Source organism: Culex quinquefasciatus, chromosome 2 (genome assembly GCF_015732765.1).
Source record: "Culex quinquefasciatus strain JHB chromosome 2, VPISU_Cqui_1.0_pri_paternal, whole genome shotgun sequence".
Lineage (NCBI taxonomy): Eukaryota > Metazoa > Arthropoda > Insecta > Diptera > Culicidae > Culex > Culex quinquefasciatus.
The window spans coordinates 103196403-103210570 of NC_051862.1; the positions used below are offsets into that span (position 1 = coordinate 103196403).

A 14168-nucleotide genomic window follows, 5' to 3' on the forward strand; every position below is an offset into this window, starting at 1 on the left:
AACCTATCAAAGTCACCCCGGCTATCAAAGTCACCCCGTTTTACGGTACCTAAAATCTTAATAGGGTACTAAAGCCCAAAGTAATGTTTTATGCACAACGGTATAAAACACGCTTAAAAACCATTTCTGATCACTTTTTGAATGTTCACTTGGAACGAGCTGTCAAGTAATTTACTACCTTTTAAAAAAAAGCCGCGAAGTTGAAATGGAACAGGCAATTTGGAGACAGTGTTTTGATGCTCTGGATAAAATAGTCTGGAAATGCAGTTTTTGTTTAAAAACTATTATTTTTACAGGTGAAATAGCAAGAGAGTGTCCAAATAAAGGTCCTAAAAATAGCAGGGTCGGCAGAAAAGTTGCATTTTGCATTCTATTGACAAATTACGACAAAAGTGTTCCGAATTTGCGGGTGTTCCGAATATGTGGGATAACTGTATATAAAGAATAAATGATTTTTTTCATGTTGGTCGATCTGGAGAGCCTATTATGATTTTTAAACAGATTAAAAACTAAATATTGAAGGCTGATTACTATTTTCAGAGCTATTAGTTTAGCAATTAGTTCCACTGAATTTTTCGCATTCTATCAACCAGTTTACTAACTTTTAGAAAATATCCCGATTCTGAAAATGCATCAATCTCTGGGATTTTTTGGAGCGTGCAATGTTTCAAGGAAAAATACAAATGCTACTAATGATGGTAATTGATACTAACAGGTGCCCTGATGTGACTTTCAACAATATAGAGCTGATGGGCACCCTTTAGATCCATCGACATAAGTTTCAAGCAATTGATTTATTTCGACATTTTTTTTCTTCTCATTACCGATGATCATGATTTTCGGATAACAAAATGAGATATTTTAACAGGACTTGTTATTGTAATGATCTCCGTTTTGTTATTCCCACCTGCTCGAGATAAGACTGGTCATTATAAATCGCTGTATCAATTAATGCTTGCATGTTTTTTTTTCAGTGTTTGTGAATGAGGTCGGAAATGACCTTGCACAAGTAGCGGTGGACGTCGCGTTAAACTACATAAGAAAAAATCCAAGCTTAGGTTTATCCGTGGAACTGCTGTCGGTGGAAGGAAACCGCACAGATAGCAAAGGTTTACTGGAATCATGTATGTATCGAGACTTTAAAAGTGCAACAACAGACTAAGGTTGTAGATAGTGTTATTCACTCTTGGAGCTTTGACTGTCAATGATGGTTATGGATACAGGGCCTGAAAGAGTAATTCAAAACTAAAAATTAAACACGATATGGGTCATTCCATCTGAAGCGGAACAGCATTTGAAAATTACCCTCTCCGATCCTGCTCAAATTTGGCAGAGCTATTTATACTATCAAAACATGCAAGAATCCCGAATTTCATCCAAATCGGACCACCCCCTCCATTTTTGTACCTCCCCAAAAAATCGACTTTTTGGCGATTTTTGACCAAACCTCCTAGTTTCAAACGACGATAGCTCAGGAACCACAAATCTTAGAAGGTCGGTCTTAGACTCAATTTTGAAGAAAATTGGACGTAGAATCCATTTCCGTGATCAAAATGTTGATTAATTTATTTTTTCTACCTGTATTGCACAATTGAAAACATTAAGCGGCTGTATCTCAAAACAGCCCTATTTACAGTATGTAAAAAAAGTATTTACACCCCTTGGGCACTATGCACATTTTGTGATGAAACATGTAAAAAATTTAAAGTTTGACAGGAACCTAGTACTACGTTTTGTTCAGAAACTCATGCCACACATTTTGCTACAAAAAGCTCATGAAAAGATGATTTCTATAAAAAGTTATATAACAAATACTATTACGAAAATAAAAGGTGCAAAAAAGTTTGTACACCTTTCGAAAAATTAACATAAATAATGTTATTTGTTGACAAATCACCATAAATCCAGTCTCCCAACTCCAAATAGGCATCCTTGACTGATTAAAAAATAATTTGGATTGAATATAAAGTTTACTAACTACTTAGTATAAAAGTTTATATAACTCTGGAAATTCTATATAAAACTTATCTAAACTTAATTTTGCAAACTATTAATTCAACTAAATGTCAATATATTACCATAGAATTGCTAAATAAACATTTTGGAGTGGGTATAACACCGTTTTGAGGATTTTTGTATCGATAGAATAGATTTTTCGTTGGAATTTCGTACCAACCCGGAATTACGTCGTAGGAAAATCCGCCGGCATCCGAACCGGTCCACGATTCACAAGTCAACCTATGTGGAATCGGAAAGGGCATAAAATTTCCGATCTTTTGATACCCAGACATCTAGGTTTTCTTTAAAACCTACGTTTTTAAATACCTGGGCAAAAAGTAAGTTTGATCCACGAGAACAAAAGTTACGAAATTCCATACATTTTTGGCAGGTTGCTCAAACGAAACCATAACAACGTTTTTGCTTAGGTATTTAAAAACGTGGGTTTTATAGAAAACCTGGATGTATGGGTATCAAAAGATCGGAAATTTTATGCCCTTTCTGATGCCACATAGGTTGACTTGTGAATTGAGGACCGGTTCAGATGCCGGCGGATTTTCCGACGACGTAATTCCGGGTTGGTACGAAATTCCAACGAAAAATCTATTCTATCGATACAAATATCCCCAAAACGGTGTTATACTCACTCCAAAATGTTTATTTAGCAATTCTATGGTAATATATTGACATTTATTTGAATTAAAAGTTTGCAAAATTAAGTTAAGATAAGTTTTATATAGAATTTCCAGAGTTATATAAACTTTTATACTAAGTAGTTAGTAAACTTTATATTCAATCCAAATTATTTTTAATCAGTCAAGGATGCCTATTTGGAGTTGGGAGACTGGATTTATGGTGATTTGTCTACAAATAACATTATTTATGTTAATTTTTCGAAAGGTGTACAAACTTTTTTGCACTTTTTTATTTTCGTAATAGTATTTGTTATATAACTTTTTATAGAAATCATCTTTTCATGAGCTTTTTGTAGCAAAATGTTTGGCATGAGTTTCTGAACAAAACGTAGTACTAGGTTCCTGTCAAACTTTAAATTTTTTGCATGTTTCATCACAAAATGTGCATAGTGCTCAAGGGGTGTAAATACTTTTTTTACATACTGTATTTTTTAATTTTTTTTTTTCCTTGGATGGCCCACCTCTTACCCATACACATCTCTGTAGCATGGAAGGATTACGAGCAGATATCTTTCGATTATTCAATTGTCCGTATTTGAGAGTGTCCTAAATCTAACTCTACTTCCGTGTATGCCCATCCGTCTCTCTCATTTGTCATCTCAAGGCGCTCATACTTTCAAGAGTCTTTTTCATTTCACCAGATTGCTTACATCCACTTTGGGTACTGGAATCATTTCCTGTTCCACACACATATGAGCACATAGGGGTTTACCGCGCCCAGAATCGCGTTTCTTTGGATTGTTTCATATGCGGCCCAGTGACATCCTCATTAGGACGTGAACCGATATAGAGAAGCCGACCGTCATGACATGCTCTCCTTCACAGCCACACCTATGGGATGCCACTTCATTCCAAAGGTCTCTGCCTTACAAAAGGTTTACACAGTTTCTTGAACTCACGAAGATTAGTTGTCGCTCTCGTTGACTCCGGTAGCATGTTGAACAAGTTGTATCCTCTGTAGAATAGCGAGTTCTGTGTGCACGATTTCTTAAAATTCAGCAATCTGATATCTCCTGCTTGCCTAGTAAAATGTCGATGAACGTCTCTTCCGCACTGTACAGTTTTTGTCAAGTATTGTGGTGCCAATCCGTTAACAACTTTAAAAATAAACACTAATGTACTATACTCCACACGTTGCCTAATCGACATCCACTGCAGAGAGTCAAGCATCAAAATTCTTGGTGTCAATCTGTCACATCTAAGTATCATCCTCATAGCTTTACTCTGTACGATCTGCATCCTCTTCCGTTGCTGGTTCGACCTCACTATCGTATTCCCCGGCCAATTTTACATAAGAATCACTTATCGACAGAAATGAATATGTTTCGTTCCAGAGACATCGAATTTAAAAGTTTTGTGTTTTCGAGATTACCTACATCAGCTTCATTCGCCGCATCTGCTAGAAGCACACAGGCGGGCTGATCAATAACTGCTACCTGGTCATTTATTAAAATAATATTTCATCATAAATAATCTTTATCAAATTTTGCAAAAATTAACTGTATAACACTGTAGGAATCTGGAGTTTAATCGCGAATGTTTATCTGCTCAAAAAAAAAAATGAATGAAGTGAATTTCTGTGCTAACCCACAGGACAGAGCAATAACGACACACATTAAAGGGCAGAATTGGATTCCGACGGAGCGAGCAGGAAAATGCAATTAATCTTATTAGTAACATTGAACAGTAAGTGCACGACACATTATTGAGTAAAAAATATGAATTAAAATGAATAAAATTTGTTGATACGTTGTACTCTAGTGACGGACGATTACAAGGAGTAGGAAAAGGATTTCTGGAAAGTATAAAACTGAAAAATGTAAGAAAATCACAAAGTTTGATCGGCTGCAAAGTGGCTAATTCCCCAAATTTAGTTGCGATGATTTCGACACCGTCCGAACAACAGTGTTTTTTTCTTCTATCATTCTTGGATTCTTGAAACACAATACGGCTGCTGTCCTCACGTATAAGGATTTTTTTTTTAAATTAAATGTACCTCGACCAAAATCATCTTTTAATCAAGTGGAGCTGGCTCACAATATAAAAATTGATTTAATATGATCAATCTTTTAAACCATGAATCAGATTTGCTAAATTAGGACAATGTGTCAATAATAAACTATTACAATAATAATAATAAAGCAGGTTTTGGGGTTTTTGCTGAATGGCATTATTTTGCTACCGCGCATGATAAAGGCCCTGGTCGTGGCCTCGGAGGTACTCTAAAACGGTTAGCAACACGTAAAAAACGGTGCATTCAAAATAACCCAATAAATATTCCTTTCAAAAAAAAGATTGATCAAGGTATGGGAACAGCATCTAATCCCAGCGTTCCTCTAATGTTGCCATATCAGCGCTTTGGCATTCAATTACAGCTGATTAAAAGCGTGTTCAACTGAAATCGAGTGATAAATAGCTCAAAGAGAAGTGAACAAGCAAGTTTCTATCAAAAGTTTTGCAAAATGTGTTGTTTAAATAGTGAAAATGAGCAAATTGGACGAAACTAGGAGCGAGGACTTAACCTGTCAAACATACGAGGATTTCCCCTATTAGCCATTTGAATAAATGTTTGCGTAAAAGAACACCAGGTAGCAGTTATTGATCAGCCCGCCTGTGTGCTTCTAGCAGATGTGGCGAATGAAGCTGATGTAGGTTATCTCGAAAACACAAAACTTTAAAATTCGATATCTCTGGAACGAAACATATTCATTTCTGTCGATAAGTGATTCTTATGTAAAATTGGCCGGGGAACACGATGGTGAGGTCAAATAAAAAAATAAATTGGGGTGTTCTGAGATACGGCCGCTTATAGTTTTCAATTGCGCAATACAGGTAGAAAAAATAAATTAATCAAAATTTTGATCACGGAAATGGATTCTACGTCCAATTTTCTTCAAAATTGAGTCTAAGACCGACCTTCTAAGATTTGTGGTTCCTGAGCTATCGTCGTTTGAAACTAGGAGGTTTGGTCAAAAATCGCCAAAAAGTCGATTTTTTGGGGAGGTACAAAAATGGAGGGGGTGGTCCGATTTGGATGAAATTCGGGATTCTTGCATGTTTTGATAGTATCAACAGCTCTGCCAAATTTGAGCAAGATCGAAGAGGGTAATTTTCGAATTTGCACTTTTTCGTGCACAGTTGTGATGGAATGACCCATATGTTAAATGCTTTTGAGGCTTCATCGATAAAGTACGTCACGCTAAAATCAGACAAATTTTAACACCCCTCCCTCCTTTGTCACGCGTTTCCTATACTTATAACATGCAATGTCACGCTTGCTCAGACCCGCCTCTCCTCCTAGAGCGTGATATACTTTATGGATGACGCCTTACGGGTATGTCGTGATTTGCACCACACGTTTTCTTTTTCTTTTTTTCGGACGAGAAAAGAAACACGTCTTTTCATGTCGAAACAAATTACAAGACGGATTTATTTCTCTCATACATGTGTTCAATAAGGGAGCGTTCTTTTATTACGTAACGCAAAATTTGGGGGATTTTGACCCCCCCCCCCCCCCCCCCCTACGTAACAAATCGTAACAGATGAGCACCCCTCGACCCCCCTGTAACGCGTAAAGCAAGGTCATTTCGCATTTTTTTATGAATTCGTAAATGAAAATTTTGCGTTACGTAACAGAATTTTTCTGCATACCCCCCCCTCCCCCAATTTTCGTAACAATTCGTATCATACACCGATACCCCCTCTCCCCCCTAACTGCGTTACGTAATGAAAGAACGCTCCCTAACTTTCTCCTTCTCTCTCTACACGCTTCCTGTAGCACAAATTGCTTATAGAAAGTATCCTTTCGAGCATTCGGGCCTCTACTATTACCCACTCTCAATCCCTACATTCTACTCCTGATCTCAGGGCTCCGGCGATAGCCTGATATGGGCTACCGAACATCATTGGCAATATAGCGTCGATTGCTTATAAACATGAGGTGATTTGCAAGTGAATTTTAAAAATAACTTTTTTTGTGAAACACATCTTTTACAATTGCTTCCTATTTAAATGGTCTAAAGATATACGCTTAAGATTGCAAAGTATTGAAACAAAAAAAAATCTTTGAAATTTATTCCTAAATTTCAAACATTTTTGTCACTAAATTTATGCTTTAACGATTGTTGGACACCAACCCGATCACATCTTCGAAGTAGCTTGTGCTCACGGGCATGGCTACCAACGACTTGTGCGAATTGTAAATCATAACGAAAAGTTCTTGTAGTTCCTAAAACAAAAGCGACTAGCGCGGCAAGAAGTGGCTTCAAGCCGAAGAATGTTATATTCCAAATCAAAAATCAAATTATTCGCTCTACAGCATTACCTTGGCGTTCTCGATTGCGAGATTCCTACTCGAAACTAAGTGTCCGAAGGCTTGATTGTTGAGGCAATTGCAAACCTCTTTTTACACCTTAGCTTCCATCCACCCCAGGATTCGAACTGATGACCTTTGAATTGTTAGTCCAACTGTCTACCAGCGACTCCACCGAGACAGGACCCAGGGAGACGACTCCTACACCTGGACTGAGCTAACGACCTAACCTTTTTTTCAGGTTAGACCGGAGCCAACATTTACTTCCCGTCCGACGGAAGGCGTGATCAGACAAATCTCGTCTCGAAAAATGCCACCGGGACCGTCTGGGATCGAACCCAAGCCGACTGGGTGAGAGGCAACCACGCTTACCCCTATACCACGGTCCCGGTTAATGTTATATTCCCCCCATTCCAAATTGACTAACCTAACGAGCAGTGCGATCACATTTGATCAGGAGAATTTTTGACTAGAATTAATAAAAGTTAGAATAGTGATACGTCTTTAAATAAAAGTCCTAGTTTCTACTAGTTGAGTGGTTTAAATTACCAAACGCGAGTTTTTGTGCGAAACCAAACGGGTCCGACGATCACTAGTGCCAACCCCACGGCAACCCTTCAACCCGAACCGCAGAAGGACCTGCGATTCCCCAAACGACCAGCCAATCCGGAGCGACCACAACGAGCTATCGAACATTGGTCCTTCGAACCGGATTGGTCGTCGCTGAAAGTCCTGCAGACGCGGATGAAAGGGCACCAAACGACGTTCGACAACATCTACCAGTTCATGAAGGATTGGACCGAAGCAGTGAACCTAACCGAGGTCAAAGTGCGACTGAAGAGGCTCGACCGTCTCTGGGACCGGATTAACGAATGTCGAGAAGAAGTGGAGTCCCACGAAGAGTACACCCCTGAAGCACTTGCTGGTTTCCAAGATCGGGTAACGTTTGAGAACAAATACTTTGAACTCAAGTCATTTCTTATGGACACGATTCGGGAGAATACTGAAGATTCTGTGCTCAATACCACTTCACTCTCACACCAAAACACTCTACCCGGTTCCACCCCCCATGTCAAACTACCCCAAATCGCACTCCCCAAGTTCACGGGCAACATTGAGGAATGGCACACTTTTCGCGACTTGTACACTTCTCTCATCCACTTTCAACCTGACTTACCAGACATCGAAAAATTCCACTACCTTCGTAATCAGCTGTTGGGCAGGTCGCTCACTATTGTTGAAAGTGTCGGATTCACGAAGGCCAACTATTCGTTGGCATGGGAACTCCTGTGCAAAGAATACTCCAACACCAAATCCCTCCACAGACAACAGGTTCAGGCCCTTTTGGATCTCCCTGTCCTGCGGAAGGAGTCCGCATCCAAGTTGACCGATTTGGTGGATGCCTTCGAGAGGATCGTGAAGTCGCTGGACCAGGTAACCCAACCCTCGCAGTACAAGGATCTGCTGCTCGTGCACCTGCTCAACTCGCGCTTGGATAGTTCCACCAGAAGGAGTTGGGAGGAACATTCTGCACCAAAGGACACCGACAGCGCGAAGGACTTAATCGACTTTCTACACCGGCGAGTTTGCGTTCTAAAGTCATTTCCCACCCTCCCGGCCGAGCAGAGAAACGAGACTGTTGCAGCTAAACCGGCCAAGAAGGTCTCCACGGTGAGAAGCTGTAACACCACTACCCAGTTTGACCCTAAGTGTGTTGCGTGTTCGGATAACCATCTGCTCTACACATGCCCACGCTTTCTCGAGATGTCTGTGCAGGAACGAGACGGCCTACTGCGGACTAAATCTCTGTGCCGAAACTGTTTTCGCAGCGATCACCTAGCTCGGGACTGCAGATCGAGGTACACATGTAGGAATTGTAGAGGGAAACACCACACACTCGTTTGCTTCAAGGGGAAGTCAAGCGACCCTAGACCAATGACCAACACCAACACCACTGAACCAACCAACACACCCATGGAAACAGCTGTTGACGACACCAACACCAAGGTGGTTAACTCGGCAACCACTAGCACCGTGACCTGCAGTCCGCATCCAAGTTGACCGATTTGGTGGATGCCTTCGAGAGGATCGTGAAGTCGCTGGACCAGGTAACCCAACCCTCGCAGTACAAGGATCTGCTGCTCGTGCACCTGCTCAACTCGCGCTTGGATAGTTCCACCAGAAGGAGTTGGGAGGAACATTCTGCACCAAAGGACACCGACAGCGCGAAGGACTTAATCGACTTTCTACACCGGCGAGTTTGCGTTCTAAAGTCATTTCCCACCCTCCCGGCCGAGCAGAGAAACGAGACTGTTGCAGCTAAACCGGCCAAGAAGGTCTCCACGGTGAGAAGCTGTAACACCACTACCCAGTTTGACCCTAAGTGTGTTGCGTGTTCGGATAACCATCTGCTCTACACATGCCCACGCTTTCTCGAGATGTCTGTGCAGGAACGAGACGGCCTACTGCGGACTAAATCTCTGTGCCGAAACTGTTTTCGCAGCGATCACCTAGCTCGGGACTGCAGATCGAGGTACACATGTAGGAATTGTAGAGGAAACACCACACACTCGTTTGCTTCAAGGGGAAGTCAAGCGACCCTAGACCAATGACCAACACCAACACCACTGAACCAACCAACACACCCATGGAAACAGCTGTTGACGACACCAACACCAAGGTGGTTAACTCGGCAACCACTAGCACCGTGACCTGCATCACAGCAACTGGATCGACTGCGGGAGTATTATTGCTCACAGCGATGGTTGTATTGGAGGACGACCAGGGTCATCGAGTGCAGGCAAGGGCTCTTCTAGACAGTGCAGCGGAATGCAATCTGATGAGCAGACACATGAGGAAACAGCTGATGCTCCGGGAGGCTCGAAGCACAATTCAGGTGGTAGGCATACAAGGCATAGCTTCCTAGGTCCAAGCCAAGGTCAACGTGGCTGTCCGGTCACGTAACTCCCAATTTTCCCAACCCATGGAGGTTTACGTTATGCCCAAACTTTCGTCCCAATCCACTACGGCTGCTGTTAACACTTCTGGTTGGAACCTACCAGCTGGAATAGAGTTAGCAGACCCAAGGTTCTTGGAATCCCACCCCATTGATCTCGTACTAGACGCAGAACACTTTTTCGATTATTTCGTTTCTGGACGTCGCATGCAGTTGGGCGACAATTTACCCCTTTTGGTCGACTCTGTTTTTGGATGGGTAGTCGCAGGCAGATACCCGGTGGATGGCTCTATTATGTCTGTCCTGTGCGATGCTGTAGTTTCGAGTCGACTAGACGAGCTGATCGAGAAGTTTAGGGAGTACGAAGAGGTTGGTTTGGAGAACAATTACTCACCCGATGAAGTCGGATGCGAGGACCATTTTGTCAAGACCACCCAAAGACAACCATCTGGACGGTACCAAGTTTCTCTGCCAAGGAATTAGGAACTCATCCGTAGTCTAGGCGATTCCAAGGTGACTGCGGAACGGAGGTTTTCCCAGATCGAGGGGCGACTGAACCGGGACTTGTCGTTGCACGATCAGTACGTGGCCTTTATGGAGGAATATGAGGCCCTGGGACACATGCGGCGTGTCTCACCCGAAGAGGAAGGTACGGACCGATTCTACCTCCCTCACCACCCAGTCGTGCGAGATGCGAGCTATACCACACGGGTCCGAGTAGTGTTCGAAGCTTCAGCCAAAACATCCACCAACCTGTCCGTCAACGATTGCCTACTGTCCGGACCGATCATCCAGCGGAGCCTACGGTCCATCATCCTACGCAGTCGTTTCCGTCGAATTATGGTGGTAGCCGACATTGAGAAAAAGTTTCGGCAGATAGATGTCTGCCCGGAAGACAGGCGGTTCCAGTTGATCCTGTGGCGCCCAACCCCAGACCAACCCTTGGCAACCTACGAAATGTTAACGGTAACCTACGGAACCAAACCTGCCCCATTCCTCGCGACGAGAACCCTGGTGCAGCTAGCTTCTGACGAGGCCGAACGCTACCCACTGGCGTCAGCTGCTGTGAAGGAAGACTTCTACATGGACGATGCGATTACGGGGGCGGACGATCCAATTACCGCCAAACAACTACGTGTTGAGCTGCAAGAGATGCTGAACAGTGGAGGATTCAAGCTGAGGAAGTTTGCGTCGAACTGCCCAGATGTGCTGGAAGGCCTTCCCAACGAAGACTTGTCCAATCAGCGGACGGTATCTACCTTGACCCTGACCCCATGGTGAAAACTCTTGGACTGATTTGGATGCCCCACACCGACGTCTTCAGGTTCCAGTTCAAAGCCCCATCCTTGCCTGACACTCCGCTGACGAAGCAGAAACTCTTCTCGATCGTTGCTAGTTTGTTCGATCCCCTTGGTTTTATTGGCCCCGTGATAACCCGAGCAAAAATAATGATGCAGCTTTCTTGGTCGCTGTTGGATGGAAATGGACGCAAACTGACTTGGACGTCACCACTACCACCACAGATCGAAGCAGAGTTCAGAAAGTTCTACGAACAAATTCCCCGACTGAACGAATTGCGGATTAAGCGTGTGGTAGTAATCCCTGGGGCTGTGGTAATCCAACTACATTTCTTCTCTGACGCTTCGGAAAAGGCCCTCGGAGCAGTTGCCTACATCAGGTCGGAAGACTCAACCGGTCACATCCTTGTCGCCCCACTGATGTCCAAATCTAGGGTGGCACCCCTCAAAACCCAGAGCATTCCAAAACTTGAGCTCCGTGGTACAACCCTGGCGGCCGAAATGTACGTAAAGGTCATGGAATCCCTCGAACTCTGCCATCTCTCTCCTGAAATCTTCTTTTGGACCGATTCAGAAATCGTTTTGCGCTGGCTGACTGGTGTCCCGGCGACCTGGACAACGTTTGTCGCCAACCGAGTCGCCAAGATCCAGCGTTTAACCGAGTCGCCAAGATCCAGCGTTTAACCGAGAACTGCCACTGGAACCATATTTCTGGAAAGAAGAACCCTGCAGACCTCATCTCCCGCGGAGTGGCACCAGATGACCTACTGGACGAGCCACTGTGGTGGGAAGGCGAATGGTTACTGCTGAGCATGGATCACTGGCCGAGGCGGAGAGTCTTCACGGCTGATGGACTGGAGGAGGAGAGGCGGAAGGTGGTAGCAGCGACAACAGCTGATGAGCCCAGCTTCATCGACAAGTACATAGCACACTACTCAACCTACACACAGATGGTGCGCCACATGGCCTGGTGGCAGCGCTGTACACGCAACCTACGAATCCCCAAGGATGATCGCTACATTGGACCGTTAACTTCAGCTGAACTACTACAAGCAGAGACCAAAATTGTACATCTGGTGCAAGGAGAGTGTTTCGCTCGCGAGCTGAAGACAATCGGCAAGCAAGAGTGTGTTTCGCGGTCATCGCCCCTGCGGTGGTACAATCCATTTCTGTCGCGGGATGGTCTCTAGAGGGTAGGGGGTAGACTTGGGAACTCGGGAGAGTGTGAGAGTGTGAAGCACCCAATCGTATTGCCAGCACGTCACACGCTGACCAAGCTGTTGATGAGGCACTACCACTTGAATCTTCTGCACGCTGGACCACAACTAATGCTGAGCACAATCCGACTTCGATTTTGGCCCCTTGGTGGACGCAACCTAGCCAGAGAAGTCTGCCACCAATGCATTGTTTGCTACAGGACCAAGCCAGCAAACATACACCAGTTCATGGCTGAACTACCAACACCAAGAGTCGTACCATCCAAACCCTTTTCTACAACTGGTGTCGACTATTTTGGACCGATCTACGTACGACCAGGGTACCGACGGGCAGCAATGAAGGCGTACGTGGCAGTATTCGTTTGTTCTCCACGAAGGTGGTTCATCTGGAGTTGGTGACCGACCTGTCGACGGCGTGTTTCATCCAAGCGTTGCGGCGGTTTATTTCGCGACGTGGAAAGTGTGCCAAGCTGTTTTCGGACAACGGCACAACGTGGGCGCGCGGAATCAACTGGAGGACCTTTTCAAGCTGTTGCGATCCAAGAAACACCGTGAGACGGTGTCGAGGTGGGTGCGGACGACGGTATGCAGTGGAGTTTCATACACCCTGGGGCCCCTCATTTTGGTGGGCTTTGGGAAGGTGCGGTACGTGCGACGAAAGTTCATCTGCTGAAGGTGCTAGGTGACACAGCCGTATCGTACGAAAATATGGCGACGCTTCTCTGCCAAGTGGAGTGTTGTCTGAATTCAAGGCCGCTGACTCAACTCTCGGACGACCCCAATGACCTGGAGCCCTTGACCTCAGGGCACTTTCTGGTCACCACATCGTTGCAAGCGCTACCCGAGGAGGACCTGACCAACATTGCAACGGGCCGACCATCGGCTGCAAATCCAACAGTGTGTGCAGCTCTACTGGAAACGGTGGAGGTCGGAGTACCTCACACAGCTGCAGGGAAGAACCAAGTGGTAAAAGCCGCAGAAGGAGATCAAGCCTGGGTGGTGGTGGTAGTTGATTTATTTCAGGCAGCTTTAACATGTTTGTCATTCGCTGCCTATCAAGCCTGGGAGCCTGGTAATTATCCAGGACAACAACCAACCACCGACGCGCTGGCGGATGGCGCGCATCCTGGAGGTGTTTCCGGGGGACGATGCATGGTACGAGTCGTCTCGCTGCAGACGGCGGACGGTGTCATCAAACGACCGGTAACGAAGATCTGTATCCTGCCGATGGAGAGTCCGGTCGCGGATCCGGTGGAGAATCCGGCGGAGGCGGAGACAGGTGAGAATGCTGGAACTCCGGCTGTTCCAGAGGGGGGGAGGATGTTGGAGACCAACCCGATCACATCTTCCAAGTAGTTGTGCTCACGGGCATGGCTACCAACGACTTGTGCGAATTGTAAATCTAAACGAAAAGTTCTTGTAGTTCCTAAAACAAAAGCGACTAGCGCGGCAAGAAGTGGCTTCAAGCCGAAGAATGTTATATTCCCCCCATTCCAAATTGACTAACCTAACGAGCAGTGCGATCACATTTGATCTGGAAGATTTTTGACTAGAATTAATAAAAGTTAGAATAGTGATACGTCTTCAAATAAAAGTCCTAGTTTCTACTAGTTGAGTGGTTTAAATTACCAAACGCGAGTTTTTGTGCGAAACCAAACGGGTCCGACGATCACTAGTGACAACCCCACGGCA

The 14168-nt window shown here is 44.5% G+C and overlaps 1 protein-coding gene across 7 annotated transcripts in view; it reads left to right on the forward strand.

Moving 5' to 3' along the window:
- Window positions 1–14168, forward strand: part of LOC6053318 (ionotropic receptor 25a) — a 424911-nt gene that overhangs the window by 79261 nt on the left and 331482 nt on the right. For 6 of the 7 annotated variants that reach the window (XM_038256998.1, XM_038256991.1, XM_038256997.1 and 3 more), the window contains exon 2: window positions 975–1124. In XM_038256998.1, the coding sequence (XP_038112926.1) occupies window positions 975–1124 (150 nt within the window). Of the gene's footprint in view, window positions 1–974; window positions 1125–14168 lie in introns of those variants that run through there. The other variant, XM_038256994.1, reaches the window with a different exon arrangement.